General features: G+C 38.3%; 1 protein-coding gene across 9 annotated transcripts in view; it reads left to right on the top strand.

Annotated features, from left to right (window-relative positions):
• ROBO1 (roundabout guidance receptor 1) overlaps window positions 1–22349 on the top strand; it is a 674462-nt gene extending 652113 nt beyond the window's left edge. For all 9 annotated transcript variants that reach the window (XM_064410935.1, XM_064410937.1, XM_064410939.1 and 6 more), the window contains 8 exons: window positions 413–520; window positions 3167–3311; window positions 3598–3849; window positions 7623–8032; window positions 9823–9975; window positions 18305–18613; window positions 19843–20042; window positions 20654–22349. In XM_064410935.1, coding sequence (XP_064267005.1) covers window positions 413–520; window positions 3167–3311; window positions 3598–3849; window positions 7623–8032; window positions 9823–9975; window positions 18305–18613; window positions 19843–20042; window positions 20654–20668 — 1592 coding nt within the window. In that variant the 3' untranslated portion in view covers window positions 20669–22349. The remainder of the gene's footprint in view (window positions 1–412; window positions 521–3166; window positions 3312–3597; window positions 3850–7622; window positions 8033–9822; window positions 9976–18304; window positions 18614–19842; window positions 20043–20653) is intronic.
• Window positions 22350–23046: the final 697 nt, after the last annotated feature.

Here is a 23046-nt window from a genome sequence, read left to right as displayed (position 1 = left end):
CCTGCATGATCCAGTGTAAATAAAAATATTCTTGCAGCCAGCAGACCTGAAACAAAGATTTCTCTGTTGTAAGCCAAATTCAGTTGGAGCTGCATTGTTGCTTCAGCAGATCATTCAGCTCTTGTCATACAGAGCTGACTCTTATGGGGGTGTGTCCCCTTTGAAGTACCAAAAGTATTTACTGAAGTCCATTGGTTGCCCTGCATGCCTCTAAATTCCCATGACTTCCCCTAAGCCTACAATAAGAGGCAAGATAAAAATAAAACATGATTGCAGGATGATTTTTCCTTCACAAAATGAATTTGTTTCTAGTTCACTACTTAAAGGACATCTTACTTTGTGTCATAAAGCAAGTATATAAAAGTAGATGTGTTCCTGAAGGGCAGCATTAACCATACCATTAAACTTGCAGATTACCGAGTAAATGACAACATTGCTCCAACTATTCCCTACAACCAGTCATATGACCAGAATACAGGTGGATCCTACAACAGCTCAGACAGAGGCAGTAGCACATCTGGTGAGTACCTGCAGTGTTTTCCAAGCCTTAGGCTTTGTGGTGTCTGGATGCTGTAGCTGTGGTTAGCAATATTTACTGAGCTTAGAGAAGGATTGATGGGGAGGAATCCACAGACAGTAGATTTTGAACAGCACAAAAACTGTCCCAATAGGTGCCTGTATTTCTGTTACACCGTTAGGATTGCTTAGTGTCATCTAAATGTCAGTTAAGTAACTGATTTTCTGAAATTGTGAATCATGAACTCAAATAGCGGTTGGATTTCCTAAAGCTGATGACGTACAGGGTAACGTTGTGTTTTCCAGATGGGCAAATCATAGCAATCTCTTTCCAACTGTCACCAAAAAGAAAAAAAAAACCAAACTGATTTTAATTTATAAGTTACCTTCCTTGTACTGTAGTGACTTTTTTTCTAATCTCTTGGGTCTACTTACCCAATTCATGAGCCAGCTCAAGATACACAGCAGTTGAGTAATACCCAACAGAACTCTGCTTTAAGTTTTTCATTTTGTAAATTAAACCCATGTATTTCATTGAGTAAAAAAGCATTCAGGCATACATAAAATTTTTATAGGTTTCAGTCACTGTATGTCAAAATTATTTTTGTACATCATTTAGATATAGATGGTAGATAATTAAATTTTGTTTCTCATTGGCATCTCCTGTACAAACGATCTAAAAGTCCTTTATAGAAATCTTGAAACAAAACAGCTTTTTGTGTACTCTGTACTTTGGGACCACAAAATATGTTTCAATTCAAAAGTTATGTTTTATCATTGTAGTAATAACCTTTTATCTTCCATATTTGATTTCTGGTAGAGGTATATGAGCTAAACCAGAAACTACACATAGGCTTGGTTTGGGGTTTTACTGTAAGTGTGGTAGTTAGGCTGTGTTTATTTACATCATACCAGTTTCAGGGTGAGTTATAGCCACAGTCACAAGTGCCTTGAGCTTTACATCTACTAATCAAGATTCAGACTTTTCCCATCCTGTTGCGCTGTTTTCTTTGATAGTACAGTTGCCTTAATCCCAACCTGTGCTTTGTCCTGACCGATTGTGACCGAGGCACAGCAGAGACATAGATATGTTGATGAGCCCTGCTGTGCCTCTGGATGATCTGAATTCTCAGTGGCTGGGAGGAGATAAGTACAGCTCCCAATTCTCCCAGCTGCTCAGCGGTGTTGTTCTGGGAGACAGCCTTTTGCCCATTCCCAGGTCTAAAAGATCAGGATGTGGTGCTGAACCTGTGCTTAATGATGTTAAGACTTGAAATTCAGCATGAAACATCTCAGGGGTATGAACCATGCAAATTAAAAATGGTGGTGCTCTCCATCCTGATACCTATTAGGGTTATTCATAACTCTAACAATTTATAGTCCTATGCCAAGGACTCCAACAGGAATGAAGAAAGGTGACCAAAGTAATAAATTAATTGTGTTGAACCATGTATATATCATGATGCTTAGGACACAGAATGCAGGTCGCCTTGGTATAGTTAGTGTCTTGTTTGACATACTAAGATACCACAAAAACAATTTAACATAGCTAAAACATGTGTATCTGGCAGTTAATGTGGGACGATAATAACCAGAACTACTGTCAGTAAGAGTGGAAAATCTGAGGCAGCACAACTGAAAAAAACAACCTTTCTAAATCCCACTGCAGTATATTTAATCATGTATATAATGCTTTACTGTGATAATATAGAATCATGCCTCAGTTTAAGAGAGAAATGTGAAAGATTCTAAAACATACTCAAAATCACAGTGACTTTACCTACATAAAAGGAGTTTATCTATAATAAAGATGTAATAAAGCAAAGAAGGATTAAAATGTATATATACCAAGGAACAATGGTTGAGTCAGTTCTCATCTTAGCCATGTCCAAACTTAAAATTTGCAACCACCTGAATAATTGGTCTTATTCACAGTTGTTTGAACTGTTAAAGCTGCATTGCTTTATTATGAGCTATAATTTTCCAGTAATAGCAGTTGAAAACATTTGTGAAATACTTCATCGATCTTTATTTTTTTTCCTGTTATTTTAGTTCTTCCAGCAATTATTTTCAACTGCACCTGCCACTTAGACTAAAAGTAGTAATTTCATTGTGCCTAAAATGTTTCAGTGGACAAGTACAAATTACCTATATTCAGTGACTTAATGCAACAGTAGAACTTTAATAGATCATATCTGTATCATATTGTATTTTAGGTTCTAGCAATTAAATAGGATAAAGGCACTTCAGAAAATATGTCTACAGCTCATTTGTTTTAGATTATAATCTTTAATGTAATTAACAGAAGTAGGAAGCTCACTCTTAATGACATTGCTCGTAAAATTCATTTATGGTTTTATCACATATTGACTGTTTATTTAAAAAAATTGAAGTTTTGTATCCCATGTGTCTTTTCCATGCTATGGTTAAATTCAACCATTGAAAATGTAGATCAATTTTACGAAGAGGCTACAAGTACAAAACTAGCGTAAAAAGGAGGAATGCCAATTTGGTCCAAACTGAGCAAAACAGTAAATTCTCAAAGAATGCAAGAGCATCTGGGAAGGGACTGAAGTTGTTTTGGTTTTCATAGCTAGTGCAGAGGAGAGACTGCAAAGAATTACAAATATGTGCTGCTTTTTGTTCCCAGGGAGTCAAGGGCACAAGAAGGGTGCTCGGACCCCAAAGGCTCCCAAGCAAGCTGGCATGAACTGGGCAGATCTTCTCCCACCCCCTCCAGCACATCCACCTCCCCACAGCAACAGCGAAGATTACAGTCTTTCGGTGGATGAAGGGTAAGATTGTGCACCTCCCACTTTAATCACTAGTTAATTGAAGTGTGATTTGCTGGCAGTGAGACCTTCCTCCAGCACTGTTCTGGTGCTGCTCGTGGAGCTGTAGCATGGCAGTTTGGAGAGCACTTAGTGACAGTGGTGTGCACCCACTCAGCACATCCTTACTGAGCTGTTCTCAAGAGCACAGAGAACAATGGTTTGTTTCTGGACTATTAATACATGTATCAGATATGCTAATTACACAGTACAAATTTAAGTCCTTATTTTCTTAAAAAATTAATTTTAGCTATGACCAAGAAATTCCTTGTCCTGTGCCACCTGCAAGGATGTATCTGCAGCAGGATGAGCTAGAGGAAGAGGAAGAAGATGAGCGAGGTCCTACTCCACCTGTCCGAGGAGCAGCTTCCTCTCCAGCCGCTGTCTCCTATAGCCATCAGTCAACTGCCACCCTCACCCCCTCTCCCCAGGAAGAACTCCAGCCCATGTTACAGGACTGTCAGGAGGATCTGGGACACACACAACACCAACCTGACCGGAGGTGTGTGAATGCAAATGTAGCAAGAGAGATGTGACAAGAGTCATCCGAGCCCCACTGAAAATTCCTGTTGAATTTAGTGAGGCCAACGATTTCCCCATTGTTCTGTTGCTATTTAACTTCTAATCCAAGATGCTAGAACTATTTTAGCCTAACAAATAAGTAATTAAGTTGCTTTATTATTGTACCATGGAAAGAAATGCAGTATATCACTTTAGGGTATGTACGATGCTGACATAAGTTAAATTCACAGTCATCAGGTTATTAAAGTGGTATCGTTAGCACAGCTTACCATATAATTACAGTTCCATTGTTTCCAATAGATTTACTGCATTATTACCATAAAATAGCATGCATTATTTCACAGTAACTGTGCAATTAACTTGTCACCAATATGTATGAATATATATAAATATATAATTTATATAACCTATAGATTTTTCTCCTCTCATAAATCCTAATACAGGAAATTACTGCTTGCAAAATTTTCTTAACATTTCCATCTAACCTTATTTAAAGGGATGACCAACATTAATAAAGACAGATATTTGCTACGGGGAAATTTTGTTTCTTCTCTGAGTTGCTTTTACAACTGTTTTGCATATAAACTCTCACAGCTTCTCTCCCATAAAACAGTGAATTCTGAATGAGCCCTTTTATGTATGATGCTTACATCTCTTGGCTTTTGTTAAGAAGGCAGAGCTTTTCCATCCCAGATGATGGGCTTTTTATTATCTTTTTCCTCCAGTGGTTTGCACATATTGTTTATTACCACAAATATATAACTTACTGGTAGCGTTCTATGTAGAATTTCTATTTTTAGCAAAATGCAAACCTCTTACAATGAAATTTATATGATTTTTCTAAGTAGACTGTAGAGCTTTGATTTTTCAGATATTTATAGACGTATTTTCCAGAATGTTTTTTAAAAGTTAGGTCATCTTTATGGTTCCCATTTTGTAAGTAAGCAGTAGTTAAACATATTTTTTTTAAGGGATCTATATCCACTTTTACTTTAGCTCCCCCCTACTTGATTTGCCTTGGTTTGTTTCCTTTACTCGTTATGGTAACACTTGTACTGTGTATCTTTGCCTCCTTTCCTCTTCTTTCCTTTCCTCTTCCTTATCTTCCTGGTCTTTAAAATCACTCTTTTCGTTATTGGATGGCTAATTTCCTGTAATTTCCATTGGCCCTGGTATGCTAGTCCACAGAAGTGGTCATTTTAATCACTTAAATTTTCTGAATTATTTGAGAGGTAAGACTAGGTGGACACAAATGAAAAGGGGAAAAGTTACGTCACCAATAGTCATAAGTGACTTTCCAGAATCTCTGTGATTTTCTGGACATTGTGACATGTGTCCTGACATACAGAAAGGAGTAGACACAGAAGCAGATGTACACAAACGTGCATAACCAGCCAGCAACTGCCTGGAAATTAGAAAGTTTGCTCAACGCAAAGACTCCTGGCTGGTCACCATCAATGCCATCAAAACTTAGTGGCGGAGGGAGCTGGAAGGATGCTCCAATTTAAGCTCCCAGGGCATACCACTTTTTTTGTGGACTGAAAAAATAAAATGTATATTTATTTTGTCCCTCCTACAATGGCTAAATCTAGCTTTGCTGAAAATCTTAGAATTTGTTAGTGACTAATTTTGTCTTTTCCATCTTACTTTTTCAAACATTTTTTCCTTCTCTTTTTGCCACATCCATCTCATCAGTTTAAAAATAGTCATATAATTCTATTTGTTTGATTTGTAAGGCTTGGCTGGCTACCTGTTCCATCTGCTGGTGTTGAAACAACCCAGGGCTGCTGTTGAGGAATTGGGTGTCCGTGCTCAGCAGCTGTAACCCGTGCTGGAAGGGTGGGGTCCTGTTTTGAATGTGGTGTGGCAATACTTTCAAACTAAGAATACATTCCAAGTGGTGCCCTTCCACATTGATTTGGGTGTTTTGTAAACGGTGTATAGTGAAATGGTAAATGGTGTGTAGTGAAAATAATGCCTGAAATGCTGTTTGTCATACTTTTTATTAGCTTTAGTCATAGTCGTGCTGGGTATTATTTCATTTGCTAGTCAGAACTGGGCATCAAGGATAGGATTCTGGTGGTGGGAGTGTACTGTAATATTTCTCTGTCTGGTGAGCTTGCTGGAAGTATAGCAACCTGAAATACAAACCTGTGGTCTGGAAGAGTCAAAAAGCAGAGAAAAAAAACTTAAGATTTAGTGGGATAGCAGGTGGTATCATGTTGAACCCAGAGCTGAGATAGGAGACAATGTCACTGTGAAAGCGAGGACCTGCATCAGATAAAGGGAAAGAAGTATTGTCAATTCTGTATGCCCGTGAACCAGCTGCTCTCAATTAGCCTATCCCTAAAGGTTGGCAGCTAAACTACATTTTCAAGAACCCTAACATATTTTGTAACCAGTTGCCTGTCTTCTAATACCAAAACCTAGAGAATAGACAAATATATCACAAGGACATTTGTCACAAGAGCTTTAAATTAAGGCCATAAGACTTTATTGGGCAAGGTCTCTAGTCAAAGCAGGTACAGATTACAGCTTCTGGGATTTCGGGGTGCTGTTATAAAATAATTATTGGGTATTTATCCCTATTTTTTATTCTATTCAGTACTTAATACAGCAAGTGAGAAACAGTAATGATGTAGTTCAGGGAGGATCCAATTGGCTCTTGCTATAGAGTATTAGATCTTTCCTTGCTAACATTTCTTTCCAAAATTAACATATATTCCCATTTATTAAAATTTAAAAATAAAAACAGAAAAACAACCAAAATTGCATGTCACCCATACAAAAGAGTTGATTTAACCATGACAGTCACCATTTCTCAATGAGATAATAAGAGGGCAAAGATTACAAAGGAAAATTACTTTTAAATTTTTTTCAAAGCAGACTGCAGTAGAAATTCCTGGTGAGCACAGCCAGCAGAGAATGGGAGAGCCATTACTGCAGAAAGTGTGTTTTCCTGACAGACAAATGGCACTTAAAGAGCATGTCTGTGGCCCCATGAAGAACTGTTGGCAATGTTGCTACCTGGAACTTCTGAGTGAAGTATTAAGTAATCTTGAACATTGATCTGATATCTTATACTTTGCCTCCTTAAGCTGGAGATACCATTACTGGCAAATTAAGATCAAAATTAGTTAACCTATACATCTGTATGCATGGTGGTACCCCTAAGGCCTAGAACTAATAGTATGGTAGAAAATTCTTTTATTTCATCACCTAGATCAATTTAAAAAATAATGAAATTGCAGACTCTCTTTTCATATCTTTCTGAATCACCAGGGTGGGTGGAGGGAAGATAATGTTAATGGAGCAATCTATTTGGATAGATGCATCTGTTGGCATTGATAGTTTCAAGCTATATGTTTACAGTTATTTCTTTTGCTTATACTCTCAAGGTTGCACAAATAATTTTTTTAATAGCCAGATGATCTGTAACCAACTCTTTGCTTAGCTCTACATGTGTTATTTAGGGAAAATGAACAGCTTTATCATTAAAGGCTGTGATAAAGGAACCATATTAAAAAATCAAACTTCTTTGTGATAGATTTCAAGCTATATAGCTGTCAGTTCTGATTTACAGCAAAAGTATGAATTTAAAAACAAACCTGAGCATTTCAGATATAAATTAGGTTGATTTAAAAAGGCCGACCAAGCTTGTTGGGAAATAAAAAAACTATTTTCATTAATCTGGTGTTTCCTCTGACTTCATTATGCGATTTCAATTCTTCTCACCGTTGTGTTTCTATGCAGACGTCAACCTGTGAGTCCCCCACCCCCTCCAAGGCCCATCTCCCCACCACATACCTATGGATACATCTCAGGGCCCTTGGTCTCTGACATGGATACCGACGCTCCGGAAGAGGAGGAGGACGAGGCAGACATAGAGGTTGCCAAGATGCAGAACAGGAGGCTCCTTTTGCGTGGCCTGGAGCAGACCCCTGCCTCCAGTGTTGGGGATTTGGAGAGCTCCGTGACAGGGTCCATGATCAATGGCTGGGGCTCGGCCTCTGAAGAAGACAACATCTCCAGCGGGCGCTCCAGTGTCAGCTCCTCCGACGGATCGTTCTTCACGGATGCTGATTTTGCACAGGCCGTCGCAGCAGCCGCCGAGTACGCCGGGCTCAAAGTGGCCAGGAGGCAAATGCACGAGGCAGCAGGAGGTGAGTTGTCCCCTGCTCCATGGGAGAGCCAAAAAAGGGCCCACTGTGAAATGAACCTCTCCACAGGTGCTTTCTGAACTCCCGTTCTTGGGTGGTTTAGAAGTCAGGAAGAGGCAGGAGAGGAGTTTTGGTGAAACAGCTCAAATAAATTGCTGCTCTATAGTGTTTTTCATAAGTAGTTCCTACTTCTTTGGTCTCACTGATCACCAGCCCTGCTGGTGGATTTGTACTCAGAACTGAATGGGGTGGGGGGAAGAAATGGATTCTAGAAATCTATTTTTTCCCAGTATGAACAGCTCCCAGTGTTTTCAATTATTCTGAAGAGTGTTTCAGTCACAAGAGAAGATTTAATCCCTCTCTCTTGAAATGTCCAAATAAATAGTAAACCTTTAGATTCATATTTTTCCTGGATTTGGATTGGTTTTTTTTTGTTTTTTTTGTTGTGGGGTTTTTTTGGTTTTTTTTTTTTTTGTTTTTTTTTTTTTTTTTTTTTTTTTGAGGAATTCTTTGAGGAATTCTTTTCAGGCTTTTACTGTTTTATTATTGGGATGAACTGGCTTTGTTTTGGTTTCATATTTTGATAGCTGTTATGAGTTGCATTTTAAATTATAGATTATGCATATGCAGCAGGGTCTTATGCATATGTTTGTGTTTTCACTTTTCCTTTCTCCTGAAACACCACTGAACATATAAAACATGATATTTGAAATATTGCATTTTTTATAACCTACTGAATACTAGTATTAGTGGATATATACAGTACCCTTACTAGGCAAAATGGATATTGTTACACTTCATCTAAAAACTAAGAATACAGGAGGCTGGCATGCAGGTTTCAGGCAGTTCCATGAATGTTTTGACAATCAATCCTATTAAACTGCCAGACCTGCAGAAGAGGTACTCTGTCACAACTGTGTCCACCCTGACTCCACAGATTTTCAGCCTTCCTCCTACTTCAGATATCCTCTCCCAGTTAACAGTCCTTTGTTTCATTTGAACACAGCTGTTCATCATGAAGAGTGAGAGGGGAGGTAATTTAGTAATTCTGGATGAAATCCTGACCGATTGAAGTAGGTGGCAAAACTCCCATTCGTACCCACGGGGCCAGGATTTTATCCATTTTGTACAAATACATTCCTATAAATATGTGTAGAGACTTATATGTTTAGAAAAGGTCTTTTTGCATACATTTGCTAATATTTTTGCAACAGTTAAGTTCATGTTATGCAATGATTTATAGATATTGGTATTACGTGCGCCTAACTGCATGTCCTTAAATGTGACACTTATCTGCAAATAATCTGTAATAAAATGCCAGCCATCCAGACTCAATACATTCCTGAAAATTCACTCAAGGTAGCAGAGGGGACTTCTGTACCTGAGACCTGCTGGTCACTTGCTCTGCTTATGGCAGGGATGACCTCGTGTGGCCCAAGCTAGGGGAGGGGGAACCTGAAAGGGCAATGTTGTGCTCTTTCCAGAAACTGGCTGGGTGGGAATCCTGCTTGTGCTTGCCTGCTGATGGATTTTTGTGCTCCTGGGGCAGGAGCTACCAGCTACCAAGCAGCTGGATAATTTCTGTGCAAGCAAGCCAGCCTGACTAATGATAGGATAGCAAATGCTTCGATTTAGTTACAGCTCATTCTAAAACTGGATGAGCTTTACTATTGTTCCAACAGTGTATTTTTAGATTTTGTACAGCTAGAGCATTCTGATGTGAAAAGAAAAAGTATGAAAGGTTTTATTTTAGGTAAGAAGAATAATTGGTATTGTTCTACAACCATTTGCAGGCCGTAGACATTTTCATGCATCACACTGTCCCAGACCCACCAGCCCTGTATCTACCGACAGCAACATGAGTGCTGTTGTAATACAGAAGGTCCGACCTGCCAAAAAGCAAAAACACCAGCCAGGACATCTGCGCAGAGAAGTCTACACAGATGGTGAGTCCACTGAAACGGGTGAAAGCCTCAGTGAACCTTTCTAAATACGCATTCAGTGCGTGCGCGTGAAATTTTTCCACAGAGATAACGCTGTGTTTCAGAATTCAGTGATTTGTGTTTCCTGTTGCTAAACAAGCTGAACAGTTTAATCATTTTAAATGCCAGAGTTCCTTAATACTGTACATTGATGCTGCCACTCCAGAGCCTTGCACCTGTTTTCTATAGAGTCCTAATCGGCTAATTACCGTCATTAGTTAAGAGCCCAGATAGATTAAATAGTACAGTCATTGAGAATAATGCTTGGTTAGGATTAAAATCTTTGTTCACGTGACTGACTATTAAAACCTTCAGAATGTGTCTTTTCCTGAGAAAAAGCAATTCACCGTTCAAATGGTGGACAGCACAAATGCAGTGAATTGTAATCCTGACTGCAGCATTGTTGCAAGCGGTTACTTTGTGAGTGAAAGCAAAATCTAATCATCTTCTCTCGTGCCTTCACACACAATATCAACTCTTGCTGAAAAGGTAGTGCTTGTATTCTCTTGGGGGTGTAGGATGATAATGCAAACATTGTGATGTTGTCTAGAGAGAGCCTTTAATGAAAATGCCTCAGGTGGTGCAGCTTTTATTAAAGCACTGCCTTCCAGTTGTATAAAACAATCCGTGGGCTTTGTTGGAAATTCATGTAAGATAAATTCCCCAAGACTTAACCCATCTTGTCAAGTTTGCAGAATTTGCTAACAGGAGGGAGATGTGGGGGAAGGGAAGGGGAGGGAAGGAAAGAGGAGAGAAGGGCAGAGCTCCCCACCTCCTGCTTCTCTGCAACAACAATCTGATTAGGACTTTCATTACCAGCCTGAAATTTTTCAAAGAGGGGCATCATTTGCCATTATCATATGAAAGGCTAATATTATAGATCCTTATCCAGGGTTACAAGAAGGGAGTTTTGAACCACTTCTCCCTGTGATTCCTGCCACTTGACGAAAAAATTTAATACAAAGCTCAAAGCACGATGAGCAGAAGTAATTTAGCAATAAGTGGTTGTCCATGCTATTATCTGTACTTTATTCGGAGTATTTTCTCTCAGTAGCATCTATCTGATATTAGGCTGCGTTAAATGCTGGCATGACACAGTGCACCTGGGCCTCTTGGCTTGTGCCCAGGCCCCTTCTGTCAGCGAAACTGAGCTGTTGGAATATTATCTGATTTCAAGAGGTTATTACAGTGCTTTTGTGCATGTTTGCTTCTGTGAAAGGACAACACAAGGTGTAAATCCCAAAACTGTACCAGAAATGTTACGTTTATGAGACTCTTGTAATGGCGTTTCACAGGATTTTTATTGTCATTTCAGCAGCTTTTATTTCTCTTAAAGAGAATGCCCTTAACTGAGTAATTGGCAGAGCATCAAGCCTCAATACAAACACAATAGCTAGGACATCAGAAATAAATAAATAAAGGTGTTTTATGTGGCCATTTGCTTCTAACACAGGGATAAATAAGAGAAGGGCCTGTATTTGATGGCAGGTTTTTTGTGAAAGTAGCTATACAGTAGTTATAAATCATAGAGCCATTGCCATTAGATATTACAATATAGATTTGACAATCATGATCAATATTTGTTTTGTGTTACGTAGCACCTGCTTACTTCAGCATATTTTCTAATTAGGTAAAAATTTCCACTAACCTTTTTATAGTGCAATACAGTGTGGTCATTCAGGGAATAGCAAATTATGGCTTTAATTCCTGCAGATCTAATAAAGTCCAGTTCAAAGGTTGAAGGACTTGTTTGGTTTTGATTTTTTTTATTATTATTATTTTTTTCCCCTCAGTCTATTTGCATAAGTATATTTGGAACCTTATTGTAGATTCCAACCATTCAATTTAATAGCCTCATCTAGTATATTGTGACCCTTCAGAATTAGCTATAAAGTAACATATAGTAATTGTTTTCCTTAGGTAGAGAAAAGTGGTATGGATGCATGAATGAAACATTTAAGCACAATTGACCTTTCTGAGATATACTTGGGTTTTTATTCTGGCTTGATGACTATTATTTATCTTTTTTTATAAAGAAGCGCCTGATACAGAGTCGCTTTTTTTTCATCATATATGTGTTTGTAGTAGTGAGTGAATAAAAAGCAGAAGCATTCAACAAATACTAAAAAGAGAAAAATGTATTCCTTCATTACTTTCTCAGCCTCTAAAATGGAATTTTAAAGAATTGCATATAAAGAATTTTCTACTGTTCCCGAATTACCTGAATTAGTGCTTGCTAGTACTTCTATGAAGTACAAATGTAATGAAGAATTTAAATGATTAGTAACAGGAAGGATATATAAATAAATTAAAGATTTTCATTAATAGTTGAAAATGCCAGGAGTATTATCAGCAGTAAAATATATAAATCTTTTAAAATTCTCTTTTTTATTTTCATCATGCAGACAAATCTGTGAAAGTGGTTGGTCTTTCTGAAGGTGTGTTTGTTACTAATGTAGCAATAAAAGGCCTACTACTGCATATTTTTAAGTAAGAGTGCTCTCTGATCTACTCTGCATTGTCCAAGTGGCAAAAATTTTGTGTTTTCTGTGAGCATTAGTTCAAGTCGGTTGCTACTTTATTTGAGGTGGGATTTCAGCTTGCTTGTTTTATTCCTTGACAGTCATCCAGGCAGTGAAATGTTCTTCATATTTGTTGCTAAAAAATCTTTTCACAGTAGGTGGTAAGGATTAAAATGTATGAATTTTTAATTGCTCTTCATCTAGCCTTTTAGGAGAGTTTACTAAGAATGCATTACAAGAACCAACTAGCAGATGTACCCTCCTTCTCAACCTTGACTGACCTACTTACATATTTAATTTAGAAAACAAAACTTTAAATGAATATGTTTGTCTTTTCTAAAAATATACATGGGAGACTCTCCTCTGAACTGTCTTGAATTGATTTATCAGTTGTTATAAACCCTAGAATTGTAAGCATTTAGATAAAAAGGATAAAAGTACTTTGCCATTGCTCTGATTCAGTAGGTCTTTCAATAGAAATTATGCTTTTCACAGTTCACATGAGGTTTTAAATCCTGATTCTTCTTTAAATCTCTGAGTGAGGAAAAAATACTAAATAGTTTTGCAACTAACTGGCTCAGACTGTAACTGAGTTATTTAGCTGTGTTACCAATGACATGATGTCAGGGCAGCTGAATTTCTCACAAAAGGCAGTTGAACATCTGCCAAATATTCCTTGAATTTTCACTTGGAAGTGTTAAGCCTTTATGCATGCCAACACCATTTGTACTTTTGTCTCCCTCTGCCTGTGCAGTACAAAACAATCTACTCCGTATGAAGCAAATTTTAGTAAGGTACAAAATAAGTAGGAATGCATTTGTTATTCTGCTAAGAATCAGCTTGTTATTGAATTATAATAATTTTCAGATGCTTGTCCTATTCTTATTTCTTACTTCTGAGTCCATTATATTTTTTAAATACAGAATTTTTTACTTGAGGGAGGTTTTGTGGAGTGAAAATTGTTTTGATATTTATGCAAGCATTCATAAAAGCAAAAAAAAAAAGGCAACAGGCCACAGCTTTTATACATCACATTGGGCTTTGCTGTATTAATTTGTTCATTCATTTATTGTGTACAGTGTGAGCCATGTTTCTTGAGAGACAAAGAATGAAAACAGCTTCACATGAATAATAGCTCAGATTATGATGTGTCTGGAAATCTTAAATGCTGTTCTAAGGCTTTTTCAAGTCAGGAACAATCTTGAGTTTTGCCTACCAGCAGGAAATAGACTGAAAATTTATTTTGTATCTTACAGAATGGTAGAATGGCCTAGGTTGGAAGGAACCTCAAAGGTTATGTGGTTCTAACCCTCCTGCCATGGCCAGGGACACCTTAGACCAGGTTTGCTCAGGATGCTCAGAGCCCCATCCAGCCTTGCCTTGAACACTTCCAGGGGTCTTCTTCAGTATTGCATCAAATCTATCTATGACTGCTATTTTCTTCAGAGTATGAGTGAAAAAATCTGCTTCTTGATAGAGTTTAAAAGAGAGAGTTGCCTAATGAAGCCTAATTCCCTCATTGATCACTACTTAAAAATTCATCTTGTGCTTATTTGTGTTTTCTCTACTTTAGTGTTAAAGTAATTTAGCAGATTATTTTTCCTCAACACTGTTTAGGTTATGCTGTGGTTCATGTGTGTGCTGTCATTTAGAAAATTATCATCTCTCCTTTTAAAAGACACCTATGGAAGGTTTTCCTGTAGGCTGAGCTATGAAATGGCATCCATTAATTGTTTGAGTTACATAGGAAGCAGGATAACCGTAATACATAACATGAATGAAACATGTGAGCACAGCTGACCTTTAACAAATACTTCTAAGTTCTTTCTGTTGGTTTGATGTTGCTTTGTGATTTATTTTTATTCCTTACAATGGAAGCTTCCATTTTGCTTTTAATAAGAAGTGTGCCAGTTTGTACTCGAGGAGGCAGATTGAATCTGGATTTTCTCTGTGATCTGAGCTGTTAAAATAAATACCACAGGGGTGTAATAGTGTTGACCTCTGAAAGGGATTTTTTTTTCCCCTCTGTTAAGGATTCTTCTCAGTCAGAAATACTGTGTTATAATGAAGATTTTTATAGTTTCCCTGCAGGTTGCAAAAATGTTCTTGAAAGCGAATATCACTTTTCTTTAGTTATTACTGTACCATGGAGCTGCTGCCAGTTTATGAAACATTTTATATCAGTGTATCTTCCCTTTCCATAGTAAAGATTCAACCCCACTTTGTGCATTGTCCTGTGTAGTTGTATAGGATTCTTGAACAAAGTCGTTTGTTCCAAGCTTTATTTAACAGGCTACAGGAATGTTCCTTCCCTTCAGAATTCATTCAGCCATGGTGCATCTGCTGGACACTGGCCCCGAGGGAGGCTGAAAAGGCTGATGTTGGATATCTACACTCCCTTTACATCAGCAGGTTCAAGAGAAGGGCTATTCAGGGCTTTATTGTAGAGAAAGTGAGTGGAGCATGTGAGACACAAGATACTGCATTGTCCTGGTTTCAGCTGGGGTAGAGTTAATTTCTTCTCAGCAGCTGTTACAGGGCTTGGTTTTGGATCAGAATAAGAATGGTGTTGATGTTTTTTTACTAAGTCATGTTAATCTTAAGACTTTTTTTTTTCCCTCGTCTTATGCTATGCCAAGTGAGGAGGTGCACAGAAGAACCTGGGAGGGAGTGTAGCTGGGACAGGTGACCCAAACTGACCCAAGGGACATTCCACACCATGGAACATCATGTCCAGGATATTAACTGGGATTTTACCCAGAAGGGTTCAGAAAGAGGGTCTGGCATTGATTGGTCAGTGGGTGGTGAACAAACTGGGTGACCAGTGGTGGTGAGCAATTACATTGTGCATCAGTTGTTTTTTGTTATCATCATTATTATCATTGTTATCATCAATATTATTATTGTTTACCATTATTGTAGTATTTTACTTTTCAATTATTAAACTGTTCTTAGCTCAACATACAACTTTTACTGTGATTGTCCTCCCCATTCCACTGGGGTGAGAGAAGAGAGGTGGAAGGTTGAACAAGTGGCTGAGAGAAATTTCATCTCCAGCCAGGCTTAAAACCATGACAGTCCTTTTTGGTGTCCAACACGCACCCCAAAGGGTTGAGATAAGGACAAATCCAACCAGAGTGTGTTAAAAGAAAAGTATCTGTGGCTCCAGAAGTCTGCACTTTTGAGTTTGAGTATCTTCATCCACTTTTGAGTCAGTGTTTACTCTTCTGAGGAAAGACATTCTGTGAGAAGAAAGTTTTCCTCATGAAGGAAATAATTGTTGGAATCTCCACAGGCTAATTTGGAGTTTGTATTATTTTTTAATCCAAGTTCTGTAATTGCTAACAATATTCTGTGAGAGGTGGGGGTCCATCTTCAGCCTTCCTTTGGAAGAATAGTTCTTGTGCTCGATAAGCTTTAGTCTGAATTGACATGGACTTATGCACTGTGCTTTCAAGGAACATATTACACACAACTCTGAGGCAGACTTCACAGGAATTTTCATGATTGCTGATCTGTAAGAGGTTATATGCTTCTTCAGAACAACATTTTCTGCAGCAGGTATTGACTCTTAAGATCACATGGGTGTGTATCTTTGTGATCCAGAAATTCAAATTTGCATCTGCAGGGCTGGACAGCCCAGTGAAAGTAGTTTGATTTGCTTTTTTGGTGGTGGGACCTCACCTACCACCAAAGAGCATTTTTAGACACTTTTAGATGAGGTAGTCTGAGTGCTACTCTGATGGCTGGAATCACAGACTTTCACTGCTGAGTCTGTGTACTGAACAGAGTTTACCTCTGTAAACCATGTTTAACAGTTACAGATAACAAAGGAATGCAGCATAAATGACTCAGTGCTTTCTTGCCAAGTATGTTGTAAGGTTTGGTGCTATGACCACTTCCCTGTGAGCCTGTTCCAGTGCCCAGCCACTCTCGGGGTGAAGAACCTTTTCCTGATATCCAATCTAAACCTCCCCTTCATTTATTTGATTAATCCACTTAGTTTATCCAAGCTTACATTATGCCTTTTTAGGCTTTGAAAATGACAGTCCTTTTTCTTAAAAGATACTTGCAAATAGTGAGTGTTAGGTAGATGCTCAAAATTAAGTCTCAACAGTCAATTGTTTACCTTTAGCTGCTCTCCAAAACTGCTAATATTCAACAAACAAACAACACTGATAAGATGTTTTGTTTGTTTGCTTTGTTTGTTTGTTGTGGGCTTTATTTCCACCAAGACAGTAGAGTTATTGCAGTAGGATATCATTTCTCTGAAGTATGTCCAACATTATGAACCATATTTTTTGACATCTTTTTTCCTCATCACTCCAATCCAGCCAATTGATAAAATTTCTGGTTAAGACCAGTGAAGGATAATTCCAAGATATGTCACAGGTGAATGTGGTGGATGGTTCCCAATAAGCTTACACAGAGCACTGAATTCTACATTGCTCCATCCTTCCACAGGGCTGGATCAAGGCACACATGCTTTGTGTCACTGGAAAACCTTTCGAAAATGTCTGGCATCTGCCATATCTGAGCTTATGTGTATATATTAGATACCTACTGTTTCTTACTCAGGATTACTGCCTTTATTTTTGGCCCAATTTAGGTGAATTTAAGTTGAAACATTCTATTGAAAAGACTCAGAATTAGCTGTGTATATAGTGCTGGGGTTTGAAAAACACAGCTGCTCCCTGATTTTTGTGGAAGTAGAAAGCACACTGTTACAAAATGCTGACATTTCAATTTTTAATAGAAATGGTTTTTTTCCTAGAAATTTCACTTGAGAATATTAACCTCATCTCAATTTTTTTAACCTGTTGTTCTCTTAAATCCATATGAATTGTGCCTATAGCTTTACTGTGAACTGCTTTTGTATTGCCACTTCCTTGCTTGGCTCCTATATCTTTTTCTTCACATTAATATTCCACAGAGCACTGTTGTAGCCTGATGAACATTTTACATATTCTAGTTTTATGTCCTAATGCAAAAATATAGTGAAGTAAATAATGTGTGTTCTTTATAAATAGTACTTTAAAATGTTAAGAATTTTAGAACCCCCTAAGCTGTGCTAATTTAAAAAGACAAATCCGAAGTCTTTGTGTCTTTTCTTCTTTTTTTTTTTCTGAGACCTTATTACTTCATTGACTGTGCTTTTTTTAATATGTCATGACATGTTAAAATGTCACACAGACATCAGGAATATGTGTTATTTGAATCTACTATTTTAAAATACATAGAGTGCAAGTGCAATATTATTGCACAAGAGTGCAATAGTAAATATAGTTTATCCTTGTGTATGTCAGCAATGTATCTCATACATTTTCTTACATCCCAGCTCATTTGCTTTAATGCTCACTACACTGAAGACCTTGAGCAATTGCAGCAGAAGCTGCTGTATTCTTGAATGGACTTAGCAAACAATTATGAATGTCAGGAAGGATATGTTGTTATCATTAACCCTTTGTTGGTATCCATAACTGATATCCAAGTGCCTAAAGTTTATTGCAGTTTTGGTAATGATTGTAAGAAAATATTGTGATTTGAGATGGCAGGGAGAGGTCATCCTTTGTGTTTTTAAAGCTCAAGCTTTTGGAAAAATACCCAGTTTCAACAATAACATAATACTTTTTGGGGTGGAGAGAGGAGGGCAGAGGGAGGGCGGAAAGTAAACAAGAGCAATGTGTTTCTTCAGTTCAGGTGAAATATAATTTCTTACTTTCACTAGTGGGTGATGTCATGGTAATTGCTCTTCTCTCTCAACTCCACAGATCTGCCCCCTCCTCCCGTGCCCCCTCCAGCCATCAAGTCCCCGACGGCGCAGTCCAAGGCGCAGCTGGAGGTGCGGCCGGTGCTGCTGCCCAAGCTCGCCTCCATGGACGCGAGGACGGACAGATCGGCGGACAGGAAGGGAGCGAGCTACAAGGGCAGGGACGGGGTGGAGGGCAGGCAGCACCCCGACCTGCGGACGGGCTCGGGGGAGCGCAGGGAGCCCCTGGAGCCGCCGGGAGACGGCAAACCACGAGCCAGCAAAGCACCAAAACGAGACGGAGCACCAGCAAAAAGTCATCTTCTCCAAGGTCATTCTGCCTGCCCGGGTCTGGCTGAGTGCTGGGTGTTGGTCGCTGGGAACTTTGCAGGCTGGTGGTGTGGAATTAGAGCTGCTGAGTTGCCATCGTTTGTCACAGCTGTAGGGTTAATATGGGTCACGCTGAAGGATCTTGTTGGAGTTAAACAAGCTTACTACAAGCTTACAAAACATTCTTTTTCTATTTTGCTGCCCTTAGACCCATCATGTATTCCCATTTCCAAGCTAATGCTGAGGAAACCAAAAAGAAATATTCCTCAAGAGTTGCAAGGATCAGTATCCCTGCTCCTACCATACACTTGTCATCTACTTATATTTAATGTATCTTATTATAATCTGGTTTATAAGGAGACTGAGTGAAGCAAGACAGTAGATCTGTAAGTCAGAAACTTAACTTTCCAACCAAAGGATCATCACTTGGCCCATTTTGCCATTTTGTAGAGGACAAAAGGGCCAGAATGATGCCTGGTCCTGTTTCAAGAGTAAGAAAGCCCTAGTAGTTGTGGATTAGTTATTACTACTAACCCACACAGCATTATGTGAGCCAGACCTGATCAGAGAAATCTCATATATATGGAAAGTGGTAAATTTACTAATTAATGGAACATGCCAAGAGTTCACCAAGAGCACAGATTGCTTGGTCCTTTCTACCTACCGGTATTTAGGGATAACATCAGGGGTTTGGGTATTAAGTTAGTTAAGTGGGCATGTGAATAAAAGTTTGATTACAGTGGATTGTAGAGAAAAGTTTTTAGAATGCTATCATAGAGGGTGGTGGTGAAATATTAAAGCATGGCTACTGATTGTGTCTCAAATTCAGCCTGACAAATGCAGGGTCCACTATTTACATGGAATGAGTTTCCTGTATCATACTTGTATTCCCATTTCCTCTTACCCTTATATATATTGAATATATACTACAAGGGGTGGGGTTTTTATTCATTTTCCTGTAGAACATAGACCAGGGATCCTAAATTGAAATGAAATGATGCTAATCATGAATTAATTTTTCTGTAGTGAATGTTACCATGTAAAGACTATAAATTTCCTTGAGAAAGCTTCTATAATGCTGCTATGGAAGCAGCATATTTCATGTTCTTGTCAGGCATCACTTTAAACCTCCTGAGAATCATAAAAAGTAAATCAACTGCATGCAGAAATTTTAGGTTCACAGTGTCTCTGGGCTTGTAAACATAACAATGTATGCATTTAATTCTACAGAGGACATCCTGCCATATTCTAGACCAACGTTTCCAACATCAAATAATCCTAGAGATCCCAGCTCCTCCAGCTCCATGTCATCAAGAGGGTCAGGAGGCAGACAGAGGGCAGACCAAGCAAATCTAGCCCGAAGGAATGTTGCAGAAATGCAAGTACTGGGAGCCTATGAACAAGGAGAAGAGGAAGAAGAAGAGATGGAGGTAACTGCATTTGTAGTACTGAAGATGACTACAATAAAGCTGGGTTTTGGTTTTTTTTTAGACATATGCCAAGAAAGAACACTTCTGAACCAGAAATATTTCTGTTCAGGAAAATTTGTGCATTTGTCTGTCCATTAATGTTATCCCTAATCCAAGTAAACAAACTGGGAATGTGTCGAAACATGAAAAACAGGTAATATATATGTATAATGTAATTGTCACCACAGTAAAACTTACGGAACAGGACTTGCAGAAATACAATAGTTTGAAGAGCACTTTACACCACCCAGATTCTTTCAAAACTGAAAATAAAGAACTAGAGCATCTAAGAACACCGTGGCATTGCCTTTCACATCTTTTGATAGTTTATCATTCTGTATTTTATTAGATACCAAGATGCAAACTTTTTTCTTTGCTTTTTCTGCCTAATTATATTGATTCAATTTAAATACTAATTGTAGAAAGGGTAGCCAACACACAGTCGCACTGCTGTGCATAATTTAAAATAGTAATTATCCTTTAAAGGTTGAAAATCTCTAAGAAATATGTAAAACAAATTTTAAATTATAAAGGTTATCATGTAGTAATTCATATCCTCTTTTTTAATACAGGAAACAGAAAGCTGAAGACAACGACATGTACTGTAACAGGCTTTTAAAATCCAATCAGAAAAAAAAAATCACTTAAGATGCCTCAAGTCTGATGATGTTTGACGCCAGAAATAATGTTCAGTGCAATCAGAGTGTACAATTTTTCCTTTTTCCTCATGCCATCAGAATGCTAGTTTTTGTTTTACTCTTTCTTTGTAAACCCTCCTCACTAGGAACGGCCCTTGCCTATTCCGTAACGCGGAGTGCATCACCTTCGCTGCCCGAGGAGGCAGGGAAGCTGCTCTTCGAGGTGCTTGGGCCAGCTGCTGCTCCAGGATTAGACCAGAAGGGAATTCCAGGGCCTGGGATTCCAAGGTTTCTCCCCAGCGAGGCGGTGCTCAGTGCACTGCCGGTTCTCCAGTGAGCCAGTCGGTAACAGCGCGAGGGACGCGGCAGGGATCAAAGAGCCCCCCAAGGTGAACGTGGTGCAGAACATCCTTTGGTTCTGGGGGCTTCACTGAGGTCTGCAGTCACTGCAAATGCTGTCTTGCAGTTGTAACACAGACTGTGGGTCTTGTGTTCTGCCAGTCTTTTGCTAACCTTTTGCAGATGATACAGTTTGACAAATGAAAGTAAAATTAATTTGGGACAAGATGGCTCTTATTGTAAATATGTACTCATTTTAAACCCCTGTGGTACTTTGATTTGTCTTTCCATTTTCATCATTAAATACATTCTTATTAAAAATGTCCTTTGGGACAGGCAGGAGGTAAGCCAATGTGATTGCTATTTGCCTAATCATAGCATGAGCAAGTTTATCTAAAACTTTTTTCCAATTTTCATCTTCAACACTGCTTATGAAAAAAACCCAATGGACATTTTTAATAACAATTAGCTAATATCATCAACTGCTACTGGCCCAAATCTCAGACCTCTACTTGTGTCAATTCACCTTAAAGAAGAAGTGCCACTTAAAGAAGTTTTGTTTGATCTTGGCAATGATTTTTTTTGTAATGCACTGCTTATCTTTTTTTTTTTTTTGGTTTTAAAAGCACAATCACTAAACTTTGTTTGTAAACCATTGTAACTATTAACCTTTTTTTTGTCTTATTGAAAATGTTAAGCATTTGTTTGGGATATTTTTCATCTTTTTGTTAATGCTCTATGTTTGTATTTGGAATATTTGAATGATGACAGATGGTAAAGTAACAAATGTTAATGTGGGCCATAATCAAAACACTTCTCACTTTTCCTGGACTTACAGAAATTACCAATTTTTCTGTGGCCTCTTTCAACATTGGATTATCATTAAAGCTGAAATAGAGGCATTAGTTGCATTGAATTTGCCAAATGATGTCCTCTGTCTGTAGATTTTCTGATCTTTTTTGTAATTATAAAATTTCTTTGTCATTGGTGCTAATGGAAAAATGTGTGTTTGTTTATTGACAACTATCAGGACTAGCCCCAATGGAAAAAAAAAAAAGAAAAAAAAGTGTTTTGGTGTTTACCGAGGACTGAAATTTTTCATTTAGCTAATTTTTAAAGAAAGGTTCCATAGAAAGGGTGTGCAGTACTAAAGGAAAATCCATGTGATTAATGTTTTCATTATGTTCATGTAAGAAACCTCATATTTTAGCCATAATTTTGCATACTGAGGATCCAATAATCAGAAAAGTAATTTTTGTCACATTATTTATTAAAAATGTTCTCAAATACATTATCTTTCCCGTGTAGTTTCTTGTGTTCCCTGAAGCATAATTTTAGGGGCAACTCTGATCTTATTTCTATTGGCAAGAGCCAGGATCTGTTCCACTGAAATCATACAGCTACAGTAGCAGAAGCAAACTGGGAGAGCTGAATGCAGCCTAGGATTTTACATAATTACAGTTGATTGCCTTAAAGATCTGATTTCTGGGCGCGTCATGGACTGTGATAATGAAAACTTCTCCCAGCCTGCCAACTTCCAGAGAGAGCTGATGAAGAAAATCTGTACCAACAAAAGCATTCACCTCAGGGGTTGGCTGCAAAGGAAGTAAGTTCCAAATAAGTGAATTGGTGATTGCTGGGATGTGCACCAATGTGAGTTTCCTTTCCTGCCTGCTGTCCTGTGCTGTGGCCTTTCTGCTGTTGGCAGAGCCCTGCTGTGGATCATGGTGGAGTTGGTGGTGGCCCCTTTTCCACTCTTGTATTTTCATAAACCTGTATCATACTGATCACCCTTTTCTTATCCTCTGCCCTTCATCCCAGTTAAAAATCACTGATTTTGGCTGACACACTTCTCTGCTGTCTTGCCACGGAACACTGCTAGGGCCTTAACAGGCACAACTCTTAGGTACAGGTTTTTTTCATAACTGCAGCTTTGAAGTAAATATGAAGATGAGGATTAAGTTAAATGTGTAGCCTTTCTGTGTTGA

Source organism: Passer domesticus, chromosome 2 (genome assembly GCF_036417665.1).
Source record: "Passer domesticus isolate bPasDom1 chromosome 2, bPasDom1.hap1, whole genome shotgun sequence".
Taxonomy (NCBI): domain Eukaryota; kingdom Metazoa; phylum Chordata; class Aves; order Passeriformes; family Passeridae; genus Passer; species Passer domesticus.
This window is presented reverse-complemented; position numbering and strand designations above follow the sequence as displayed.